This window comes from Sebastes fasciatus, chromosome 4 (assembly GCF_043250625.1).
Source record: "Sebastes fasciatus isolate fSebFas1 chromosome 4, fSebFas1.pri, whole genome shotgun sequence".
Classification (NCBI taxonomy): Eukaryota; Metazoa; Chordata; class Actinopteri; order Perciformes; family Sebastidae; genus Sebastes; species Sebastes fasciatus.
In genome coordinates, this window is record NC_133798.1 from 13,888,200 (window position 1) to 13,914,932 (window position 26,733).

A 26,733-nucleotide genomic window follows, 5' to 3' on the forward strand; every position below is an offset into this window, starting at 1 on the left:
AAAAGAATGATCTCAGTCACTTCCACACAGTAAAGCATACAGCTTATTATTTAAACACTGTTATTACACGGCTGTGCTGAATACTCGATTCTGATTGGTCATTCACAGCGTTCTGCGGTCTGTAATTTCTTTACAACAGACCGTTGCTATGTATAACAGACCGTTGCTATGGGCGCAGCTCTGAAGACGGACTCTGGCGGACCGTTTTTGTGTCAAAATATTGATTTCTTAAGTAAGTAGCCGTGTAATAAGCGGGATAATGTACAGCTAGCGGGTCATTGTTGTGAAAGAATCCCTTTCAGGGCGATGAGAGACCCCGGCGCGAAGCATCGCCCTGTCAGGGAATCTTTCACAACAATGACCGGCTCGCTGTACATTATCTCTTACGTATCGGATCGGTACTCGGTATTGGATCGATACCCAAAGGCCAGGTATCGCTACCGATATCGGGGCTGAAAAAGTCAAAACAGTGCATCCCTAGAACAAATGAGACCAAAACCAAACACAACAGAACACAAGAGTGGAAAAAAAACCTCAGGATTTATTTGTAAAGCACTTTACACAAAATGCCTTGTAAACAAATTAGAGGGACTAATGACAATAAACGACAACAAGTTTCCTAAAAATAAATAAATAAACTGTCTACAGTCCTATTCATGTTAGTTTCCCATCTGCTTTGTGCGATGGCTGGAGTGTTAGAAAGGTTCTACCTCTAAAACATCATACACATTAACCCCTCCTGCATCCACCGGCGGCATCTCTACGGGAACAGCGCTGCCACGGTAACATGTACTTTTGGTCCGTTGCCAGGAGGAGGGTCGACGTTAATAATACAGCACTAACTTTTTTTTTTTTAGTAACTGTCGCTGTGCGTGGAAAAGTAAAAACAAAAGATATGAATGGATAAAAAATAAAAACTAGCAGTTCATACGGTGATCTGAAAATGTGATCCTTCTGTAAAAAAATTAAAAAAATAAATCTCTCTCCATAGGCTGAAGCATACGGTTGTCTGTCTGCTTATATTATCTCTTTGACCTTTCACCCCCACATTACGGACCCCCAAACACACGCACACACATAACCAAATGTGACTGAACATAATAGAGGATCCAAGTGTTGAACAGTGAAACGTTTAAATGTAAAAATCATAAGTGCCTGTTAGTACAGAAGGTTACGCTTCATCTGTCCATGTGTCCAAGAAGAACACACCAGAGCCCTCCGATGTAGACCCCCCCCCCCCCCTCCTCCACACACACACTAAATCACATACCCACCCACACACACACAACACTAAAAAGAGCATCAAGTTTCTTTCCGTCCCCCTGCTCTAGACCACAGTTACATGGCTGTATTACAGTATATAGTCTGAAACATTGTCTCTCAGTGTGATGACATTTTGATGGCTCAGTAAGTTGACAGATATCGATCCCCGAAGTGAAAATGAGATCGCTGACCCCAAAAAAATAAATCAACAGCAGGGAAACACCACATACTTTGAATTTGACCCACTTTTCAGTGACAGTCATAATTCAATTCCCCATACTGGTGCCACAAACTGACCACATGATGATTAATTAAACTCCAATACCCAGAAATCCTGTGAGGTGACATCTGTAGACTGCACACAGTAAGCTAGCATGGCTGGTCTACAATGCTTTAAACATAAATATGTAATGTAAGTAAGCTTTGAGCAACAACATGACTGAACAAGACATTTTAACTTCTATGTATAGTTCTTCTCTGAGGGATTTAGTCAGCCAGAAAAATGAGTCGTATTACTGTAAAAATGAGAAAACAAAAACCGTCTCTAACACACTAAGACCTTCAATCAACTTCACTCTCTTCCTACAGCAGCATAGACGACTTTAAAAACACACTGGGAGCAGGGCTAAAACTCAACAGACAGACACTGAGCGGGCATTTTTAGTGATCAACGCAATATTTTACATGAAAATATTCACAAAAAAACAACGATAAAATTAAAACAATTCATTGAAATGCATCGTTAAAAAAACAAAACAACGCATTATAACCTACAAAAGGATAGTTAGTGACAAAAATAGTCCATACTCATAAGAACATAAGAAAAAATAGTTGAAGACCTCTAAGACACGGTAGCTTCAGAGGCCTGCATGGTTCTGTCTTCATCAGGTCCTTATCGGCACCCTGCAGGCAAGGCATGTGCGTGTGTGTGAGAGAATGGTGTGAAAGAGGTCAACAGAGGTCAAGCTTCATCATCTGTGATGTCAGAGCCCAGAGGTCACTGTTGGTGCAACCCGATTGGCCACTGGATGTAAGTAAAGGCCTTTTAGGTCGCCTGAGGCACCACCTCCATCACCTTCTGACACAAGACTGTGGTTGAAACTACAAAACACACACACACACACACACACAAGAGAGGCGATTACACACAATGTCAAGTTTCTGAATCTCAAACAAGCAAAGAGGTGACAGGTGTCATACTCACAGATTCCATTCAACATCCACTTGGGTTTGCTCTTCCACCACACGCCGATGAAGTAGACAGGAAGTCCGGTAGCGATGATGCCGAAGCCGATCGCACACTCCTTTGGAGTCTTCCAGAAGGAGACGATGATGAGGAAGAGGCAGGCGAGCACGAAACTCACCGGCAGCAGGATATTCACCTGCAGGGGGAAGAGATGAGGAGGATTTTTAACAGAAACTCTAAAAGATTCAAAATCATCAGGCAAAGAGAGGAGTCCCACAGCTGACTTTTTGATTTTGATGGTTTGCCCAGCTTGAGGCTAAATAATGCTCCAAACTTACACTCAATTTTGGCGAGGAAAGACTGTCATGGCCATTTTCAAAGGGGTCCCTTGACCTCTGACCTCAAGTGAATGAAAATGGGTTCCATGGGTACCCACATGCAGTTGGGGGCAAGTCATAGTCAAGTCAGCACACTGACTGTTGTTGCCTGTTGGGCTTGAGTTTGTCATGTTATGATTTGAGCATATTTTCTATGCTGAATGCAGTACCTGTGAGGGTTTCTGGACAATATTTGTCATTGTTTATTGTTGTTAATTGATTTCCAATAATAAATATATACATACATTTGCATAAAGCAAGCATATTTGTCCACTCCCATGTTGATAAGAGTATTAAATATTAGATAGATCTCCCTTTAAGGTACATTTTGAACAGATAAAAAATTTGCAATTTAACTATGCGATTAATCACAATAAAATATTTTAATCGACTGACAGCCCCAAGAAAGACGTTTGTTCAGCTCTCAGTACTTCTTGTAGTGTCTAACTGAATCTCTGTGGTTTGAGGATTAGTTTCTCTCCTGCATCCCTGTTTGTACTTTCAGATATCCGCTTTGTTTTACTGTTTCCCTTTAAGCAGTGTAAGAGTCAACACTGCCCTGGACACAGCTTTATCTTTGCCTCAGCACACTGTCGTGAAATATCACAGCTACTCAAGACCCCACCCAACAAAACCCCTAAAGCCACAACTGACTGAGTCTCTTTTCAAAAAGCTTTTTAGAGTGCAAAAAAAAATAACAAATGTGAATTGAATGTGACGGGAAACCAGTGTAGATGTGTCAAAATGAATGTATTGTGGGACCTCTCCACCTGTATCTGATGCACTTTCACTAGATGTTTTGGACATATTGCTCTTGTTTCTGCCCTTACAAGCAAAAGACTTGTTGCACTTGTTGCAACGAGCATTGTCTGCATCGACTCGACTGATGTTTAACCACACTTTCGACCGTTTTGCTCTCTCCGCCATTGTCGATAAGAGCAGGGTGTCTTGAAAAATATTGCCATAGGGCTTGTTTAGTACCTGGTTTTGGTACCCATCCCTAGTCTGGTGTGGAAGAACTTGACCTCAACCCCATTCAATCCATCCCTTTGGATGAACTGGATCATCGACTGTGAGCCAGGCCTCATCAACCCAACATCAGTGTTGGACCTCACTAATGCTCTTGTAGCTGAATGGGGACAAATCCCTCCAGCAGAGTTATTGTGGCACAATGATGCCCGCCAACAACCACTAATGAGCGGTATGTTCAGGTAGACTGAACAGGAACTGAAGGTGTCATGAATCTACGAGGTTACCAATGAACAGCCTCAATTAACCAAAAGTGACGAATAAGTAAATTGAATTGCGTGATTCTGTGGCAGCTCTGCTCCAGATCTGTTGATCAGCAGGAATGTGACAGGACAAAGAAAGGAGAAAGAAATAGAGTAGGAGAGAGAGATGGAGGTCAGCAGAGAGACAGTGCCACCACTGTCCCACCACTCACACGCACACACACACACACACACACACACAGTACTGGGCCAATAAATCCATCTGCCTCTTTCACTTCACTGCCCTGACAGACTCCGCCTCTGACCAGCACACAACGTAGTGCCAGCGGGAGGATGAGTAGAGAGCATCACACACTCACATTCACTCACACGCAAACATACACTCACATGCAAACAAAGAGCAACAATAGCACAATGGTGTTCTGTGTTTTGGGGAGTCCTGCAGCAACTGGTCTAGTCAGGAGGCATCGTGCACTTCCTCTTACACACACACACACTGCTACCCAGCAGGCCTCAACACCAGCTGACAAGCATCCAGCTTCTCTTCTGTCCTTTAATCTGCGATCACTCTCCATTCATCCGAGCTCTGCTGAATGGAGCTTTTTCTCTTCGCGTGAGACAAAGAAGAAACATTTCCCGCTGCCAAAGCTAACTCGAGCAGCAGTCGACGGTGACAAAGACCTCTGTGATCGTCATCAGAAGGTCGGGAGGGAAAAAAGACGAAGCCTTATCCGTGTGCCAGTACTGCTTCTGATGCTCTGATTGGCTGATTGAAGTTTGGCTCACCTTGATCGGCCGCTCCAGCTCCGGCTTCTTATAACGGAGCCACATCATCCCGACGATCGCCATGGCGATGCAGAGCCAGTTGAAGAAGCTGAAGAAGTTTATGACGGAGAAGATGTCGTTGGAGAAGGCGTAGAGCAGCGTCATCATGCACTGGAGAGAATCAGAGGAGAGCAATTAGGAAAACCACTGATCACTGCTGTGTGTAGAGAGACAGCAGCTTACTTCTAGTAAAACACTACTACTATTGTTGTTGCTTTATATTTGTCAAGTGTTTAATACTCTTATCAACATGGGAGTGCTTGCTTTATGCAGATGGATGTATATATTTATTATTGGAAATCAGTTAACAAAACAAAACAATGACAAATATTGTCCAGAAACCCTCACAGGTACTGCATTTAGCATTAAAAGATATGCTCAAATCATCACAAGGCAAACTCAAACCCAACAGGCAACAACAGCTGTCAGTGTGTCAGTGTGCTGACTTGACTAGGACTTGCCCCAAACTGCATGTGATTTTCATAAAGTGGGCATGTCTGTAAAGGGGAGACTCGTGGGTACCCATAAACCCAATCCTAATGTCCCCCCTAAGGCCTTAAGCCCTGAACCTTCAGGGATCTGACTGACGTCACGTCTGGTAAATGGTTGAGTGTGAGAGCCTGCAAGGGCTTGAAACGGTATAAATATGAACGGGACCGCACTTTGCAGCAACACATCACTTTACCTTGATGACACCAATTGTGGGTTTTTATTTTACACATTTTACCGCCTATTTGAACGTCTTCCAGGCTTCCAATTTACTTGTTTTTGTCAAACTTATGGTGGCTGGTGCCAAAGTGGTTGATAAATAAACCAGGTGTGTAATATAGTGTAATGCTGCATTCCTCTGATTTCATTTGTTTTTTATCTACCATCTTAAATCCTTAATGTTAATCTGTGTAGATTTAAATATGCCTGGCTGAACACCTATGTGCCGTCCTCTTTGTTTATCTTTTTTTTACGCCTCCAGGCTTCCCCTGGTAACCGTGGTAACCCTGTGATTAACGTAACAACGCTATGAATTGTGGATACTTCCCTCAGGCAAAGTCTGCAGAAATGCACACTAACGGAATGTGCTCCTAAAGAGCACAAATGTCTGTGAGAGAGCCCTCAGGGAGGTGATTTGACAGCGGGACAGCCCTAAACCCTCATGGACTTTGCAGGAACGAGCCTCAAAGTCTGTGAGTGTGGACATTGGGATTGGACCATAGAACCCATTTTCATTCACATATCTTGAGGTCAGAGGTCAAGGTACCCCTTTGAAAATGGCCACGCCAGTGTTTACTCGCCAAAATTTAGCGCAAGTTTGGAGCGTTATTTAGCCTCCTTCCCAACAAGCTAGTATGATATGGTTGGTACCAATGGATTCCTTAGGTTTTTCTAGTTTCATATGATACCACTATCTTCACCCTAGCTTTAAAACGGAGTCTGCTACAACCTAAAAATCGCAAGTCGCGTTAATGCATTAAAGAAATTAGTAGTGTTAAGACGAATTTGCATTAACACGTTATTATCGCATTAACTTTGACAGCTCTAATCTACACATACCCCTCAGCAGCATTATCCTAACACTTCATTATCACTGTAAATCCGTGCAGTGGTATCCTTCTGATTTAAAGACTCAAAAGACATTTATTCAATTTGCTGAACTCGTAGTACTGTATGAAATATCTGTGTGTTAGTGTTCAGAGTGAATTAGAAATTAAGAGTCCATACGGTGAATATAAGTGAGGGCAGCGGGGTCAGCAGGGTGGGGTGGATCATGGACAGCAGATGGGGCAGGTGACCTTCCCGGGAACCCACGAAGAATAACCTGAGAGGGAAGGAAAGACATAAACGCCGAGTATGTGCTGATGTATGATTCCAATCAATGCGTTTTTTGTACCAGATTCTGTGTTTATGCGGGTGTTTTTCAGCTCTCACTGTTTCTCCAAACCTGGTTAGATACTCTCCATCTACCTAAATGTTTCTGGGTTTGTGCGTGTGTGTTTTACCTGGATGATGTGAACAGAGAGCCGTTGACAGATCCAAAGCAGGACAGACCTACAAACACCGGGATGATCCACGCCATCACACCCAGGTGTTCGTTACCAAAATCCTGCAAGACACACACACACACACAAATGAACAAATAAAGAAAGACTCCAGTAGCTCTCTTTCTCACACTTTTTCATCTGCCCGGCCGCACTTCAACGTCAAACTGTGGCTGTGCGCACTTCGCACTGGGGGCCCGTTGGGGGTGCACCGTGCCAATAAAGGTTTATCTTGTGATAAAGGTTTATCTTACATTATCTTGTGATTTAGGTAACTAATCAGTGATTTACCAAGACCACATTTATGATTTTTGGGTCTGTGTTTTCAACTTCACAGAATAAAAATAGTAAAATAGTGAACAGCAAAAATAGTAAAAATGCACTGACTATATTTGGCACTCTTCATACAAAGAAAGCGGTACTGTAGTAGCAGGAAGTTGGTGTGTGCACTCACCACAGCCACGGCCTCTGAGCCCAGCATCTGCTCAGGGGAGAGGGTGGTGAAATAGGCCAGGTTGGTCAGAACGTACACTACCGTCACTATGGGCAGAGAGATGATGATGGCGCGGGGAAGGTTTCTGAGGAAGAAACACACACAAACGTTCTTAGTTACAACTCCGATTACATCCACAGACCATCAATCACTCTGCTGCAAACAAGTGTGTATTTGATCATAAAAAGTCACTCATTAATACTCACTTGTAAGGCTCAATCATCTCCTCAGTGACAAAATTCAAGTAGTTCCTGTAAGCAGAAGAGGCACCAAATCAGAGACATAGTATGTAGCACTGGCAAAGCAGATATAATGCACACTGTACAAATAAAACTGTTCCGGATTAATCTATAAGTGGAAAAGGATGATTTTTCCCAAACTGCATTCAAAACTTAACACAAGAAAATTCAACTTCCTTTAGACAAAGAAAGCTATTTGTTTTATAGTTAAAACACAAGAAAGACAAAGGGGGGGGGGAGAAATAAATTCACAATCTAGTTTAATCAACACTAAGGAGAGAAACATAACCAGGAAGCAGGCTGGTGGATAATTCAATATAGTGGATAATGGACATTCAGTGAAGTCTTATCTTGATGATAAGATGATATTATGTTATTGATACGGTTGTCAAAGTTAACGTGATAATAACGTGTTCTGAAAGTGGATAATGAAAAGGCAACGCAGTGGCTCGCAACCTGATCACACTGGTAGGTCGATGTGTTAACTCACCAGCCACCATAAGCAAACAGGCCGCTGTAGAGGGCCAGGCCGATGCTGCCAAACTCATATTTGGACCCCTCGAAGGAATTTTCTGGAAGAAGACGGTCTACGCCACCTGGAGGAGAACAGGGAGAAAGAAATGGGTTAACCCTCTGAGACTCACAATAGACCCTTTTTTGTCTTTTTTAGGGGGAGATAACAGGTCAACAGTAGATGTCACATGGAAGTGGTGTACGTCATCTTAAAGCTGAGAACCTGAGGATAAATTTGAGATGCATTTTCATTCACATATCTTGAGGTCAGAGGTCAAGGGTCCCGTTTGAAAATGGCCATGCCAGTTTTTCCTTGCCAAAATTTAGCCCAACTTTGGAGCGTTAATTAGCCTCCTTGCCGACAAGCTAATTTGACATGGTTGGTACCACTCATGGTTTCATATGATTTTGTACCTTCACTCTAGCTCCAAAACTGAACCTGCTACAGCCTCTGAAAGAGATTTAAGTCGGTCGGGATCACTGGCGGGTCTAAGGGGGTTAAGACATAAAAAAAAAAAAAACATATCCATCTGCCTGCTGGCAAGTTTACCAGCCAGTCTGGAGAACCCAAAATGTGGAACAATAACTGAAAGAATGATCTGTAGTTGCCCAACGTACACTAAAAAGCTTTTGGAGGGGGTGACATTCATTTTAAATCTGTCTCGGTATGTGGATCAGGGAAGGCCTGCAGAATGTAATGGAGCTAAGACAGGCTGAGACGATCAATAAGACCAGACTGTGACGTGTGACTACAAGAAGAGAGCAGAGACATGTTTTATTGGCTTGCTCAAGGGCAGAGCAACAGTGGCTGAGGGATGGGAGAGTATTACTATTTTACTTCAATCAGCGGTTGTGCGGATTCATGACATTTTGGTCACGGTCCCTCTTCTCGGATCTCCAGATTGCTGCTGGTTTGAGGGGATCTGAGCCACATTCCTGACGGAATTGCCCCCCACAACACGCATGCACATTCTCAGACACAGCGACGGTTGCTAAACACACAGCCCGGGGCAGTGTTGGTACTGGGAGGGTTAGCCCTAAGCCACTGTGTAGCGTGGGAAGTACCCAATTACTGCGCTATCCAAGTGACTAACTGCCCTCCTGACAAACAGGCTGTTGCATGACCTCCTAAGGTCCCGTTGCCACACCTGCGCTGCTCTACATACAGCACCAGCCTGACAGGGGAGCTGTGCTGGGGGTCTATGGGTCCTGGTCTGTACCATCTCTAAGCTGACGTCCATAGCTGAGGCTCCTAATGGTCGTTTTAACTTGTTCATAAAAGCATCAAAATGTTTCCATCAGTTGGGGTGACGTAATTGAATTGAGGAGTCTTCCTCAATGTAAAAAGAAACTAGAATTGCCGCCTTGCGGTTGTATGCCTCCGCCAACCAGTCAAGTTGCAGTTTACATCCATGTCTGTCCAAAATGTCATCACTTCATCATTTTATCCTATTAGACATTTGTGTGAAATTGTCATAATTAGAATATGAATTCTTGAGTTATGGCCAAAATGTGTTTTGTGAGATCAGTGGCCTTTGATCACCAAAATCTAATCAGTTAGTCCTTGAGTACAAGTGGACGTTTCTGCCAAGTTTGAAGAAATTCCTTCAAGGCGTTCCTGAGATATCACCTCCACGAGGAATGGGACAGACGGGAGGTCACGGTGACCTTTTGTGAGGTGAAGACTCCGTATCAGAAAATAAGATGTGGCGGACAAACACAAATGAGTCCTCTTTCAATCCTCTTTGTGTCTACTTTACTCTCGCACTGCAATTTAAAGCTTTTGTTCTTCTTCTGTGGCTCACAGATCTCTCCATCACACTGATAAGGAAACACTCAGAGCATCAGACGGTCACATGATACCAGTGCCGGGCAGTGAAAGAAAGACACACACACACACACACGCACACGCGCACGCGCACGCGCACACGCACACGCACACGCACACACACACACAAAGTCTGAATGAAAAGCAACCTGAGTTCCTTCCTCTAGTGAGTTTAAATTAGGTTTAATAACAGGGATGGGAAGGATTTAGGCACTTAATGGAGTAAAAAGTACAATGACTTTATTCAGGCCTCATTGGTTTAGTGCGACATACCTACACAAACATACCTTAAAGAAGTAGTTCAACATTTTGGGAAATACACTTATGCCTGATTCAGACTACACATTATTTTTGTCGGTTAAGATGATCGCTATGTCAGATTAGGCGATTGAGTCATAAATTCTTGTCGTGACTTGGCCGAGAGACATGACAGACTACCCGTCAGTCAGCGACCAATCGCCGCTAGTCTTCTTTCACGGCGTGCGTGTTGTCATCAGAAAGGAAGCTTGATGCTAATAGAGTGGTGCAGGAATGAATTCTAAAACCTGGAAATTAGTTGAGGATTTTAGCACTTCCAAGCGACTTTTCACCCTCTATGGTCACTTTCTTGGCTACATAGCGGAAGGGGAGTATCCAGCAGCGGTTGCGGTTGCTCCGTGAACACTGCACTATACAAACATAAGTTAAGTACCACTCTACTATCAGATAGAAGCCATCAGTATTGTTCATTGAGTTAATTTAGCAGTCTGTAATGATATGGTACCGCAAACGGTAGCGCTGCTACCTAGGTAACAGCGGCGATCTAAGCCCCCAGGAAGAACGGCGATCTTTGAAGCAAATTTTTCTAGTGGCCAAACGGCAGTACTACAACTTCTGTGTCCGTCATGTGATGCCATCGGGCCCAAAAAGACTTTTTCCCATAGAGTTACATTGAGAAACAGACGTCTGTAACTCAGCAGATAATTAGTTTTTAGGTAAATCAACTTCCCAGTAAGAACACTTGAATAGTCCTTATTTAATTCATTAGGTGTTAAACGTTGTAAAAAGCACTAATAGCCAAATCCAGAGTTATTTTCCTTCCTCCATTCATGTGAATGAGACCCAGGCCAAGGACTGGGAGGTGGGGTTAAAGGAAACGCTACTGCTCCTGCTCTATGGGCCCAATGGATGCTGAAGATCGCCGGATAATCCGGGTGCTTTATCACTCGGCAGTCGGGCAATTTTGGCTTCATGCGCCCCTGAGAAACTCTTATAGGAATGAACGGGAGCCCGCCTCCAACCCTGTATCCAGTTCTCTTTATACATCCATGCGGCGACCGTCATTTCCGATGATTGCGCAACAGCCGAGTTTGATTTGAGACAACACTACCCTGCCAAAATTCACGCACTACGCAAGTAAGTACATAGTGTACACAGTGTACTACATGGAAGTGTACGGAAGTATCCGAATTGAGACACAGCAACCGTGGATCAGTTAAAGGCAACATATTACATGGATTAGCCCTACTCTTAGGACTGAGATGAATAAAGTTCTACAGGTTTAAAAAAAACAACTGACTTTGCTATTTGCTAAATCTGTTTTGGAACCCACCCACTACACAAACACAAACCTTTTATTCATGGCTCAAGGAGAGCTGAGCTGGTGTGTGAACCAGCAGTGCAAACCCCCTTCAAGATGTCAAGCAGCACTTTTACATCAGAAAATATTGGTCTGTAAGTGTAACTGTGTATGTGTGCGTTTATTAAATAATCCATGTTAGGATCACATAGATAAAGAATAAGAAGGTGAGAAGGAGCAAATCCCTGCATCACAGAATCACAGATGGACTGTAACAAGAAGAAACCGAAGTAAATCAAAAGGGAAGTTTACGTGGCTGAGATCAGTCTCTGTGTGTTTCACTTCCAAACAGGGTGGGCAGGTGTCAGATGGAGGAGCAGGAGTTTACTGCAGCTAATCAGATTACACTGTTGTCTAATCTGAGACGCCAGCAGACTCTGACCTTATGAGCCACAGAGCTCCATGAACACACACAGACAATATCATTATTTGGGCTGTCAATCAATTTTCTTTCGTAGCTCTCCCATATGGAGTCATAGGAGAGCCATAATAAAGAATAAATATGTAAAAGAATAAGAAAATACATGTGGAAATATAAAGACAAATATCAAAACATATAAGAATAATTATATGCATTTTCATCTTATTTTCACATATATTTGTTCATTTATTTCAGTATATATATATTTTTTTTAATATATATTAATTTATTTTTGCATAAAAATAACTATTTTTTTCTGTATATTTTTCATCTTATATGTATTTATTTATTTTTATATAATAAATCTTTTACAGATGTATTCTTTATTATGGGACTCCTATAACTCCATACTCCCTTATTTCACCACCTCCTCCCCCTCTCACGCATCTACCTTATAGATTTTGTCCCAGACTGACATATGAAACATATACATGCGCACGCACACACACAATAACAAACATCTTCTTGTTTTCTTGTTCCCTAACCAAATTTGTTCTGTTAATGTTTTGTTCTGTCTTGCAATAAAAAAGAAAACAAATTCAATGACTAGTAAACAGCCTGTATTATATATATATTTCTTTCTCTGTTTCTCATTTTCTTTCTGAATCAGTCATCAATAATAAATGTAAACTCTAAAACAGACCTATAAATCACTCAATAACCTCCAACTGCCAAACAGCAGCCAGTGGGGGTTGCAGTGAGGACACCCTGTCAGGTGAGTCTGTTGATGTAATCACAGCCACGCGCCCAGGCTTTGTCTAAATCTAGATTATCTGAGGTGTCTCCGATAAACAGTTATTAGAGGCACTGAGATGTAACAGACTGGTGTTACAGATTTAGGAATGCTGTTAGAAAAGCTCACTTTTGAAATAGGACTAGAATTACAAATAAGTAGAATTACTCTTCATGCTCCAGCTACGCACTTAAACGGGTATTAGACAGGAAGGCGTGGCATTCAATATATGTGGATTAGGATGACTCAAAGGCGGATACAGTTCCTGCTTCTTCTGAAGAGAGAAGAGGAGGAGGATCAGTTAGAGCTCAGGCTTGTTTTTTTTAGTCGAGATGGGCTCCAACTTGATACACTGGAATTGAGGGAGGACAGACAAGCTGCTAACTATGGAGGACAGAACCTGCCAAAATCAAAAATAAATGACTTGCTAAAGAAAAAAATATCATTAAAAGTAGCAAAAATAATATTAAAAATGAATGTAGCCATTCATTAATTGATGAAATGTGCCATAAATTGATATTTCTGTTGTAATTTGCTTCTTTATTTATTTATCTTTGTATTAATTCCCTTATTTATTTACTCTTGTTTAATTTTCCTTTTTATTCTTTTTTTTTTTTTTAATTAATTAATTTATTGAGCAGCCCCCTCATTTGCATAATGAAGCAGAAAGAAATGCATAAAGAAATGTAAAAAGAAATGTATAAAGAAAAGAATACAGAAATATATAAGTTAGGCGTAATAAATAATGGATGAAATGCAAAGGGAAAATTGTTCAGAAATAAATAAATACGTAAATACGTAAATAAATACATACATAATAAAATATAAATATAAAATAAATAAAAAAGTAAATACAAAATAATTAAATAAATAACAAATGCATAACTAAACAATAAATGCAAAAAATAAATAAATACATTTACAAAATTATTAAAAATAAATACATAAATAAATAAAAGGGAAAATTAAACAGTAGAGTAAATAAATAAGGGAAATAATACAAAGATAAAGAAAAAAAGTAAAGAAATAAAGAATAGCAAATTAAAACGGATAATTAAAACAAATATACATTGATGTCACAATTAATTAATGACTACATGATTCTAAATATTATTTTTGCTACATTTAATGATATATTTATCGAGTCATTTATTTTTTTATTTTGGCAGGTTTCATCCTCCATACTTGGAAAAGCCAAAGAGAAAATTTCAACTGCGGTGGACAATAAAGTCGATCTAATCTAATCTAACTTCCCGCCTCTTCATCCGTCTGCTAGTGTGAGGTCAGCTATGGGAAACTAACTCATAAAGCTTACCCAAACTCCAGACAAACAACTACAACTAACTCACTTGTCTGAAAATAAGAGAGGACCTGCTGTGATGTCCCGACACACATCGTACAGAAATCATTTGTATCTTATTGTTTATTTGATGAGACAAGGCTCCATACATATGTTGCAGCAGGTTTAAGTTCTATCTGTGGTCCCGAGTGCCTCTGCTACTGATCTCTGCCAGTGAACAACCAGCTTCCAGAAACCTCATACCTCCTCCACTCTCTCTCCATTTCTCTCTCTGTATAATAAAAACCTCTCTCACTCTCTTTCACCCCCACCTCCCCTCTCTCTAACCTCCTCCCTCGGCTCCAATCTCTTTCTGGTCCACTTCTGAACAATTCCAGTCAGTGTTAAGGTCCTGTTTGCCCACCAGTCAGCTGATCTGAGACCTGTGACCTGTGACCTCTGCACAAACAGCCCACTTTGCGCATGTGTATGTGTGTATGATGGAGGATTGAACTAGGATTGGGCCTTTTAATCAAGAATCTACATCTTTTGTCTTTCAGCCCTCAAAACATACATTAAAAACAGGTCCAGAATTGTTCAATCTTGGTGACATGAAGTGGCTACCATCATATTTAATACAATGCCAGAAGCAAGGTGAAAGTTGAGCTTACAATCATATTCTATCTAAACACCAGCAGGTTTCAGGAAATCTAAGACTTTGAGAACTTTTAATGCTGCCAGGAAGTAACTGAATACAAAAAGCTGACCTACATCTGAATGAACACGCAGTAGTTAAAGTTCTGGATCGAGAAAAAAATACTTAATTGTATTAACTTTGTTCTGTATAAATCACAAACAAATAAATCACAAAATCATTACATGCTAAAAAATAAATAATTGTATTTAGCACTTTAAAAAGGTACCGTTTGTAACTTCTTACATGTATGTCCCGTGCGCGCTCACAGGCGAAAATTCACTTCGCTCTTTGTGTGAATGCAACATTAGATGCTTTAACCTTTAAACTGTAGGTTTGGTGTTGCAGTTCGAGTCAAAGTGAGACTGTCAAGAAAACTGCTGACTTTCAAAGCTGGATCTTACAGCTTGTCTAGGGTAAATGTCAGGTGAGAGGACAAGGAGTTCCACAATCAGCCCTCAGTCTCTGTGAACCCCACCTCAGTTTAAACTCAGTGACATTTCACTTCTCCAAGGCATCTCTCTTTAAAAAACAACTTGTTTTTCAACTGAATTTAGAAATAATCTGACAAAACGGACCCTGCTGTCAGCTTCCAGCTACTAATCTATAACTCTATTTGCTTTGTGATTACATTCAATCTGCAAGACTTGCTCTGCGTCTCACGCTGACTCATTCACATTCAACAAACATGCTTGTTGACTTCCCTTTCATCGGGTTTCCCCGTACCCCTATCGTAGCCCTGTTTTCTATTTGTCTCTCTCGGAGGAGAAATACAGCAGCCGACAGCAGACAGGAAGAGAGCCAGCCGTAGAAGTACGACATGGGCTTGGCAGCAAACACAGACAGGCAGAAGGGGGGATGTAAGCCTGCAGGTACCTGGTAAAAGCTTTTTTTGGGACTGGATAGGAAGTGGACAAGTATTATGCCAACTTCAATGTTTAAGACAACAAACCATAGTAGTCTAGTTTCTATGACATGGACCTAATGAACCCCAAAGTCTTGGTTGAGAGTAGCACGGCCTTCCTCTAGATGGCAGAGTTTGATTTCCTGAGCTTACTTCTTGTCTGTGTTTGGCCCAATTCCAATCTAGCTACTACACCCTCCCACTCTGTGGTAGAGTAAACTCCGTTTGTAGTCACACTCACAGCTCAATGAAACACCCTTCTTTAAGGTGTCGGGTGTAAATACAGCAGCAAGCTTTGGTACAAACTTCCCTCCGGCAACTATAAATATCAGAATCAGAAATACTTTATTGATCCCCTGGGGGAAATTGGGTTACGTTACAGTTGCTCCCATTATAGAAAAGAAATATATAACAGAGAATTTATGAGAAAATACAAATCGGAAATACAGTATGTAAATTATATATAGGCCTACTACAATATAACAGTGCAAATAATAATGTTGAAAAATGGGATCTATGATTAAGTGTGTACTAATGCAAGACTAGTAGGCCTTTAAAAAGAAAGAAAAATAATATTAGTTTAAATTTACATTATAAATAAATGCAGTGTTAATGCCAGTATTGCACAGTTGAAGATTATTATGGGGGTTATAGCTGCAGATTATGGAGGACAGAATTTGCCAAAATCAAAAATCAAATAAATAACTCGATAAATAAGTCATTCAATTTAGCAAAAATAATATTAAAAATAAATATAGCCATTAATTTATTGATAAAATGTGACATTAATTGATATTTCTGTTTTAATTTGCTTCTTTATTTATCCTTGTAATAATTCCCTTATTTATTTACTCTTCTTTTTAATTCCCTTTTATTTATTTATTTATTCATTTTTTTATAATTGTTTTAATGTATTTATTTATTTTTGCAAATATTTATTTATGCATTTATTTTTTATTTATTTGATTAAATATATGTTCTTATTTATGTATTTCCCCAAACTTATTTATTTCTGTATTCTTTTTTTTATACATTTCTTTACACATTACTTTTTACATTTATATATATATATATACATTTATATATATATATATATATATATATATATATATATAATAATAATAATAATAAAATATATATATATATATACACACACACACACAGTATACCAATATGTCTATTTTATTTCGAGCAATATAGTTTTTTGTTTGTACCGGTAGTTGCATGGAACTTTGGAACATTGTTGTACGGAGCGTGTTTCATGACGAACACAAACCGTATGCCCTTAGTGACGCGTTGCACGCCGTCAGTAAGCACGAACGTGCAAACGGAGTGGAAGTGGGCAGGAAGGGGATGTAGGGGCCGGATTGGAAGTGGGCCATACCTTCTTAAGAAAACCTTCAAAGGTCCGATGACTTCTAGTGAATGGGACACGAGTCCTTGCTTGGACAAACGGACTGTTTGTGTGACTCAACATCTTGCAGCCAATAAATAGATTTTCAATGAAAGGAGCTGTGTTCTGCTGAAGAGCCATTGTCCGCTCTCTGTGCTGTCCTCTCGTCTTTGGCAACACTTCACAACATCCTGTGGCCTTAATGAGGGTTCGGCCCGACTCCAAGGAGCTAAACACCAGCTACTCCACCTCCACAGATTCACTGCTCGCATCGGACAAAGACAACAGGCCTGGTTGAGATCAACTTTGGCCAGAATGGGATAACACTGCAAATACGGGGTTGGTGAAATTTGGGGTGACAGGGGTTCAAATAAAGAAAAAAGTGCCATCATAGCCTCCTGGATTACACAAAATCTCCTCAATTAAAGATATGGAAACATTTTAAAATGTGTGTGTCTTTCATGTTGACTTTAGAGCAATTGTGTTTTGCATATGAGATTATTGTTGTTTTGGTTAAATTAGCTTCGCAGAAACACATTGCACGCCCCCCCCCTCAAAAAAACAGATTGAATTTTCCTGAAATAGATGTCTTTATAATGACCTCATTTCAGTTTAGGATACCCCATCAGAGCATGAGGGTGTTTGTCTATGTCGGAGGAGCAGATGAGTGCACACAGCAGGGAAGACATCACTGCATAAATCAAATTAACCACTTCCTGTTTCAGGCTGGGTGGAACAGACAGCAGAGTTAAAAATGGTATGCTCCCTGCCTGAATTACTAAAGGCAGGGCCAGTTTAAGGCAAAGGCCATTTAGGTGGTCGCCTAGGGCGCCACCTTCTGGATGGCGCCGGTCGCCCTCGAAAATAAATAAATAAAATAAATTGTATTTATTAATTTTTTTTTAAATGCCATTGGGCGCCCTTCTTCATTTTCTGCATTCAGGTAACAAATAAAGGAAGAAATACACTTTTCCCAGGTGTAAATTGTAGTGAAACTGACTAAACACTTTTAAGCCAACAATATCAGGAATTGTTTATTTATATTATAATAAATACAGTTATTTATGAAAATAAAAATCTTAATTTTTGTCTTAAGATCATTGTGATGTCTGATGTGTGTTGTGGTTTACAGGGTTAGGGTTAGTGTTCTGAGGGGGTTGAACCCTAAACCTAAAGCAGCACCAAAAGGGCTAGAGCCGGCCCTGACTAAAGGCACTGACACACCAAGCCGACGCCAGTTTGGGGCTGTTGGTGAGCGTCCATCGGCCTAGTTTTTGCGGTGTGTCCCGCACCGTCGGCTCTAGTCTGCCGTTGTCAGAATTTTTTCGGCCAATTCAGCATGTTGAATCGACGGCGGAGCTTGTCGGTGAGAGAAATCATTCCGATTGGCTGTTCAGCTTCAGCAAATCAGTGCACGAGAAGAAAAACGGAAATGAGGAAAGCAAGCCAACGAGTAAAGTCAAGAATACAAACACAGAAGGTTCTTCTCATTTTTCATCTTCATCTCACCTGATCCTTTCAATGCACGAATATTTTCCTGTGACCGTCTGGAATGAAGCTAAGTGGTGAGTGAGAGTGGTGTGAAAATGGTCGGCAGACGCCGCTTTGTTTCAAGTACGGATCATAACAACGGCTTGTATATCCGCCGTCATCGGCCTTCCAGTTTACCATTTTGAATGGCGAATACAGACTACCGCCACCTGCTGGTGTGGAGAGTTATCTCCCCTCCAGCAGGAGCAGAACGTGCGTGTTAACTTGCTGTCGGTTGTAGTCTTTGCGGTGTGTTTGAGTGCAACTTTTTGGCCAAGACACAGGCGATGTGATGCAAGGCAATTGTCGGCTCTCGTCGCTGCTAGGTTTGTTGTGTCCAGGCCTTAAATCTATTGACTGTGTGCTTTCTGCATTTTAAGCCAACTGTACCACATAAACAAACAACAAACAATTTGCAAAGAGGATTAAGCCCTAAGAGTGTGGAAGTTGGCCTTCAGGGCTTTATTTTATTCGTGGTGCTGATGCAAAAATTTGTCACTTGAAAGAAGTGGGCATTAAAGACGTCCACGACCCTCTGATGGGACCTTGTGAATGTGCGTGTGTTTGTGTGTATGTACGTGTGTGTGCTTGTGTGACGTACCTTGGCCAATCTTGACGAAGCCGATGATGATGATGATCCCCAGAGCCAGGAGCTTGGCCACGGCAAAGAAGTCCTGCACTCTGGTGGCCGCCTTCACACTGTAGCAGTTCACAAAGGTCAACAAGACTGCAGAGACAGAGAGAGAAAGAGTGTAAGTGTCGGCATCCTTAAGAAGCAGCTCTTTAAACTCCACCATGGCACCTTCACTCAGTCTGCCAGATACTGTGCAACAAATGCTTTCTCATTGGGCGCACGAAGAACTAACGTCTATGCGTTTCTGATGTTAAAATAGCTTTTAACAATGTTTCCCTGAATCCTCTTTCATTTTGAATTAAAAATGAGGTAACGTAGACGTGTGTGTGTGTGAGTGTGCATGTGTGTATTCACGGCTCTCAAAGCACGCTGGGAGCTGGAGAAGACTTCACAGAGACTGGTGGGATAAAACGCTTCCCACACTATTACCCCTTTTTCTTTTACCCACACATGTACGGTGATGTGCGCACACATTCAAAATAGGGTTGTTGAAACAGCCCCCAGCCCTGGACGCCATTAAAAGTGATTAACTAAAGCAGCAGGTCCCTTCAAAGCTCCTAAATCAGGTCGGGGCCACAACAGAAAGAGGAGACAGAGCACAATGAGGCTCTGTGTTAAAGTGACCAAGATAAAGAGAGGGGGAGCCTGAGTACAGTAGAGGGATGGGCACATAAACACACATACAGAGAGGCTAGCCTCCAAATTCATGCACACACAAAACGGGATACTACTAGGGCATATATGTGTGCACAAACTTGCACATGTGTGCAAGCCAACACAGAAACATACTGAACTTAATTACACCAATTCCCACAGAAACAGGTCAAATGGAACAGTAACTCCCACTAAAATAGACCTATGGAGCTGTAGATGGATGTGTCACACGTGTGTGTGTGTGTGTGGGGATTTGGCTGTCAGCCTCACAGTGACCCTGAACACCCCACTGCCTACACGGCAGGCATGCACACGCATACCCGAGCAAGCAATCCTCGCGAAACACACAAACACAGAGAAGTGAGCCTCTCAGTCTACGGCTTTGTCATGTGGTCTCAGTCAGGATTTAGCCTTCGGTCAATCTGATGATTAGGTACTAGGGTTACTAGCTGGCACTCACACACACGTGCACACATATATATATATATACACAATGTCATGTGTAATCATGTAGTCAGATAGAGATGCAGTGTATGATGTGAAAGGGGGGATACTTGTTGTGTGTGGCGGTCATAGAAAACATGTACAACCAGAGACCGGTGCTGACAAGTTAAAGTAGCGAATAATCCGGGGATAATCTTGTTAAGATTCCAAACAAAACAAGTTGAAACACACTGAAATTTACCAGCATTTGTAGCCAACACATCTACAGGCTAAAAGAACAATTCATAACTGACCTTAAATAGCCTAAAGCATTACAGTTGAGGTTTATGGCTGCTTTGAGGGAAATTAAATGTACCTGTTTGTTCATCTCATTCAGTTTAATTCTCATACATTTTCGGCAACAACACATTATTAATGATAAATTCTCTTTTTTATCCTCCAATTTAGAGCAGAGAAAGATGCAATATGATAATTTAGTAGCCTACGATGTGTGGTCTTGGATAATATAGGAAGTCAAACGACCCCCTAGGTATAATAAAACTAAATTAATGAATGGGATATAGGGTTGAATATGAAGATTTCACCTATTTAACTCAACAGATGTGCTGAAGTGGGCCCGCTGAATTCCCTTCAATTCATTTCTTTATATTTTAACATATTTAATTCCATATTTAAAACACTGTGGCCTCACTATTCTGTCAAAACCCAGGAAATTTGTCATAATATGAATATCTTTATATGGAGGACGGAACCTGCCAAAATAAAAAAATTAAATGACTCAATAAATAAATAAATGTCATTAAATGTTGCAAAAATAATATTAGAAATATGTAGACATTGTATCCATTGATTAATTGATCAAATGTGACATCAATTGATATTTCTGTTTTAATTTGCTTCTTTATTTATTTATTTATTTATCTTTGTATTAAATCCCTTATTTATTTACTGTTCTATTTAATGTTTTTTATTTATTTTAGTATTTATTTTATATATTTTTTATTTTTACATTTATGTTTTTATTTATGTATTTATTTATTTATGCACGATTTTCCCTTTGCATTTCACCCCTTATTTCCCCAAATTTTATTTATTTTTCTATTCTTCTCTTATGTATTTCTCTCTGCATTTCTGCCTCATTGTGCAAATGAGGGGGCCGCTTAATAAATAAATACATTTTAAAATGCATTTAAAAAACGGGAAATAAAAGGGAAAATTAAACAGAAGAGTAAATAAATAATGGAATTAATACAAAAGAATATATAAATAAAGAATAAAATTATCTATATAATATTTTATGCTTATTTTTGCTCCATTTAAATGATATTCATTTATTTATTTTTGAGTTTGGCAGGTTCTGTCTTCCATATATTTAAGCCTCCAGCCTTAACGTCGTTGTTTCTCAGTTTGGAAAGTCACAGACAAATAAATAAAATAATTATTATAAAAGGAGAAAATTAAACATAAATAAATAAGTAAATGAGAATGTGTGTAAGTAAATTAAATTACCATAAATTGCTCCTAATGGGTATCACTTAATGAGACAATTACCCAGTGATGCACGCGAGCATCTTTCATCGTCACCGGAGCTGATGTAATAACGCGGCAGTTTTCACCACTGTGATTGAGGCTGCGCACGTGGATGGTATAATGTAAATGTGGGCGCATGTGGCTCTCTCAATGGTATCACACGTGGGCAGTAAGATGACGCACTGAGGCGATGTAAACTGTCTGTGAGGTGAGTGGGTTATCTTTCCTGTCTGTCCGCACTAACACACTATTTATTTATTTATCAACGATTTTCCCTTTGCATTCCACCCCTTATTTCCCCAAATTGTATTTATTTTTTCTATTCTTTTCTGTATGAATTTCTTTATGCATTTCTGCCTCATTGTGCAAATGAGGGGGCTGCTTAATAAATAAATTAATTAATAAATGTAGAAATGAATAAAAAAAACAAACATAAATAAATAATGGAATTAATACAAAGAACATGTAAATAAAGAATACAATTATATATATATAATATTTTTTAGTCTTATTTTTGCTACATTTAATGATATTAATTTATTTATTTTTGATTTTGGCAGGTTCAGTCCTCCATATATTTAAGCCTCCAAGCTTTAATGTCGTTGTTTTTCAGTTTGGAAAGTCACAGACAAATAAATAAAATAATTATTATAAAAGGAGAAAATTAAACATAAATAAATAAGTAAATGAGAATGCGTGTAAGTAAATTAATTAATTACCATAAATTGCTCCTAATGGGTGTCACTTAATGAGACAATTGAGCCAGTGATGCACGCAAGCATCTTCGGAGCTGATGTAATAACGCAGCAATTTTAACCACTGTGGGCGAGGCTGTGCGCGTGGATTGGTATATTTAAATGTGCGGCGCGTGTGGCTCCTCTCAATGTCATCACACGTGGGTAGTAAGATGTCGCACTGAGGCGATGTAAACTGCCTGTGAGGTGAGTGGGTTATCTTTCCTGCCAGCCGCACTAACACACAGGAAGTGTAACTTCATTTACATTCCTGCCGCTGGCACAACTCACACACAACAAACAACAACACCACCTATTTAGCATTTATTTTATATATTTTTTACATTTATGTATTTATTTATTTATGCACGATTTTCCCTTTGCATTTCAACCCTTATTTCCCCAAATTTTATTTATTTCTCTATTATTTTCTTTATGTATTTCTTTATGCATTTCTGCCTCATTGTGCAATTGATGGGGGCTGCTTAATAAATAAATAAATACATTTAAAAATTAATTAAAAAAAACATAAATAAATAAATAAAAGGGAAAATTAAACAGAAGATTAAATAAATAATGGAATTAACACAAAATAATATATAAATAAAGAATAAAATTATATATATAATATTTTTTATCTTATTTTTGCTACATTTAATGATATTCATTTATTTATTTTTTGATTTTGGCAGGTTCTGTCCTCCATATATTTAAGCCTCCAAGCTTTAACGTCGTTGTTTCAGTTTGGAAAGTCACAGACAAATAAATAAAATAATTATTATAAAAGGAGAAAATTAAACATAAATAAATAAGTAAATGAGAATGCGTGTAAGTAAATTAAAATGATCATAAATTGCTCCTAATGGGTGTCACTTAATGAGACAATTGCGCCAGTGATGCACGCAAGCATCTTCGGAGCTGATGTAATAACGCTGCAATTTTAACCACTGTGGATTGGTATGTGTAAATGTGGGAACGTGTGGCTCTCTCAATGGCATCACACATGGGCAGTAGGATGTCGCACTGAGGCGATGTAAACTGTCTGTGAGTTGAGTGGGTTATCTTTCCTGTCTGTCCGCACTAACACACACAGGAAGTGTAACTTAGTTTACATTGCTGCCGCTGGCACAACTCACACACAACAAACAACAACACCACCTATTTATTTTAGCATTTATTTTACATATTTTTTATTTTTACATTTATGTTTTTATTTATGTGTTTATTTATTATGCAAGATTTTCCCTTTGCATTTCACCCCTTATTTCCCCAAATTTTATTTGTTTCTCTATTCTTTTCTTTATGCATTTCTGCCTCATGTGCAAATAAGGGGGCTGCTTAATAAATAAATACATTTAAAAATTCATAAAAAAAACATAAATAAATAAAAGGGAAAATTAAACTGGAATTAATACAAAGAATATATAAATAAAGAATACAATTATATATATAATATTTTCTACATTTAATGATATTCATTTTTGATTTTGGCAGGTTCTGTCTTCCATATTTTGAAGCCTCCAGGCTTAACATCGTTGTTTCTCAGTTTGGAAAGTCTCAGACAAATAAATAAAATAATAATTATTGTAAGTAAATTAAGTTACCATAAATTGCTCTTCATGGGTGCCACTTAATGGGACAATTATCAATTAGTGATGCACGCGAGCATCATCTGAGCTGATGTAATAACGCGTGCAGTTTTCTCCACTGTGGATGAGGCTGCGCGCGTGGATTGCTATATGTAAATGTGTGCATCACACGTGGGCAGTAAGATGTCGCACTGATGTAAACTGTCTGTGAGTTGAGTGGGTTATCTTTCCTGTCTGTCCGCACTAACACACACAGGAAGTGTAACTTAGTTTACATTGCTGCCGCTGGCACAACTCACACACAACAAACAACAACACCACCTATTTATTTTAGCATTTATTTTACATATTTTTTATTTTTACATTTATGTTTTTATTTATGTGTTTATTTATTATGCAAGATTTTCCCTTTGCATTTCACCCCTTATTTCCCCAAATTTTATTTGTTTCTCTATTCTTTTCTTTATGCATTTCTGCCTCATGTGCAAATAAGGGGGCTGCTTAATAAATAAATACATTTAAAAATTCATAAAAAAAACATAAATAAATAAAAGGGAAAATTAAACTGGAATTAATACAAAGAATATATAAATAAAGAATACAATTATATATATAATATTTTCTACATTTAATGATATTCATTTTTGATTTTGGCAGGTTCTGTCTTCCATATTTTGAAGCCTCCAGGCTTAACATCGTTGTTTCTCAGTTTGGAAAGTCTCAGACAAATAAATAAAATAATAATTATTGTAAGTAAATTAAGTTACCATAAATTGCTCTTCATGGGTGCCACTTAATGGGACAATTATCAATTAGTGATGCACGCGAGCATCATCTGAGCTGATGTAATAACGCGTGCAGTTTTCTCCACTGTGGATGAGGCTGCGCGCGTGGATTGCTATATGTAAATGTGTGCATCACACGTGGGCAGTAAGATGTCGCACTGATGTAAACTGTGTGTGAGGTGAGTGGGTTACCTTTCCTGTCTGTCCACACTAACACACACACACAGGAAGCGTAACTTTTACATTCCTACCGCTGGCACAACTCACAAACAACACCTAAAGTTGCATCATCCCTGGCTCTCACGACTCGACTCGACTACTACTCACGGATGCAGAGGCAGGCCACCAGCTTGGCCCCGTTCTCCGGCACCGGGCAGTCTGGAAACAGCGGCTTGAGGAGGTAAGTGGCGAACACGTAGGCGACGATGTACTGCGATGACGGCCGGATGATGAGCAGCTCGATCCACAGCTTGAGGAAGGCCGGCAGAGAGCCGTACACCTCCAGGATGTAGGCGTAGTCCCCTCCGGACTTAGTGATGGTGGTGCCCAGCTCCGCGTAGCAGAGCGCTCCCACCGTGGAGAACACGCCGCACACAGACCACACCACCAGGGACAGACCCACCGAGCCGGCCTCCTTCACCACGCCGGTAGGGGTGACGAAGATGCCCGAGCCGATGATGGTGCCCACGATGATGGCCACGCCGTTCAACAGGGTGATGGTCCTCTTGAGAGTTACCCCTTCTTTCTCCTCTCCTCCTGATGCTGTCTCCGCGTTGCTAGGGTGCGGTGCTGCTCCACCCTGGTTACCGGAGAGCATCTTCTCCGTGACCTGTTTGTCCTCATCTCTGTCTGCCGAAGAGTTAGAGCTTCTCTTCTTCAACCCTGACATCGTCTTTTCTTCTTCTTCCTCTCTGTGTGTTTGTGTTGGTGGTCTGATGCCGGCCGGGCTCAGCAGCCACGAGGAGAGTCTGTGTGTAGTCAGAGCAGCGTGCTTTCTCTCGTTATGTCTCCTCTACACGCGTCTACAAAGGGTCTGTCATCATCATGATGTCCCTCCTCCGTCAAGGCCAGCCCCTGCTCGGCTCTGCTCTGCTTTCTAGTCCCGGCGTCTCCTCCTTCATCCTCACCAGAAACCTGCAGCACTTCTTCTGTGCTTTTCCGCCCTCTAGTGGCTTTATTGTTATTGATTTTAAAATATATATGTATTTATTAAGCAGCCCCCCTCATTTGCATAATGAGGCAGAAATGCATAAAGAAATGTATAAAGAAATGTATAAAGAAATGTATAAAGAAATGTATAAAGAAATGCATAAAGAAATGCATTAAGAAATGTATAAAGAAATGTATAAAGAAATGTATAAAGAAATGCATAAAGAAATGCATAAAGAAATGCATAAAGAAATGTATAAAGAAATGCATAAAGAAATGTATAAAGAAATGTATAAAGAAATGTATAAAGAAATGCATAAAGAAATGTATAAATAAATGTATAAAGAAATGTATAAAGAAATGTATAAAGAAATGCATAAAGAAATGCATAAAGAAATGTATAAAGAAATGTATAAAGAAATGCATAAAGAAATGCATAAAGAAATGTATAAAGAAATGCATAAAGAAATGCATAAAGAAATGTATAAAGAAATGTATAAAGAAATGCATAAAGAAATGTATAAAGAAATGTATAAAGAAATGCATAAAGAAATGTATAAAGAAATGCATAAAGAAATGTATAAAGAAATGTATAAAGAAATGCATAAAGAAATGCATAAAGAAATGTATAAAGAAATGCATAAAGAAATGTA

At 39.7% G+C, this 26,733-nt stretch overlaps 1 protein-coding gene across 1 annotated transcript; it reads right to left on the bottom strand.

Moving 5' to 3' along the window:
* Window positions 1-519: 519 nt before the first annotated feature.
* On the bottom strand, window positions 520-25,983 carry slc7a5 (solute carrier family 7 member 5). The gene is made up of 10 exons (XM_074632129.1): window positions 25,259-25,983; window positions 19,163-19,288; window positions 8,139-8,244; window positions 7,616-7,660; window positions 7,371-7,494; window positions 6,878-6,981; window positions 6,600-6,696; window positions 4,845-4,994; window positions 2,468-2,645; window positions 520-2,364 (listed from the first exon to the last, which is right to left on the bottom strand). Exons 1-10 carry the CDS (start codon window positions 25,818-25,820, stop codon window positions 2,309-2,311), a joined length of 1,548 nt encoding a protein of 515 aa, XP_074488230.1. The 5' UTR covers window positions 25,821-25,983; the 3' UTR covers window positions 520-2,308.
* Window positions 25,984-26,733: the final 750 nt, after the last annotated feature.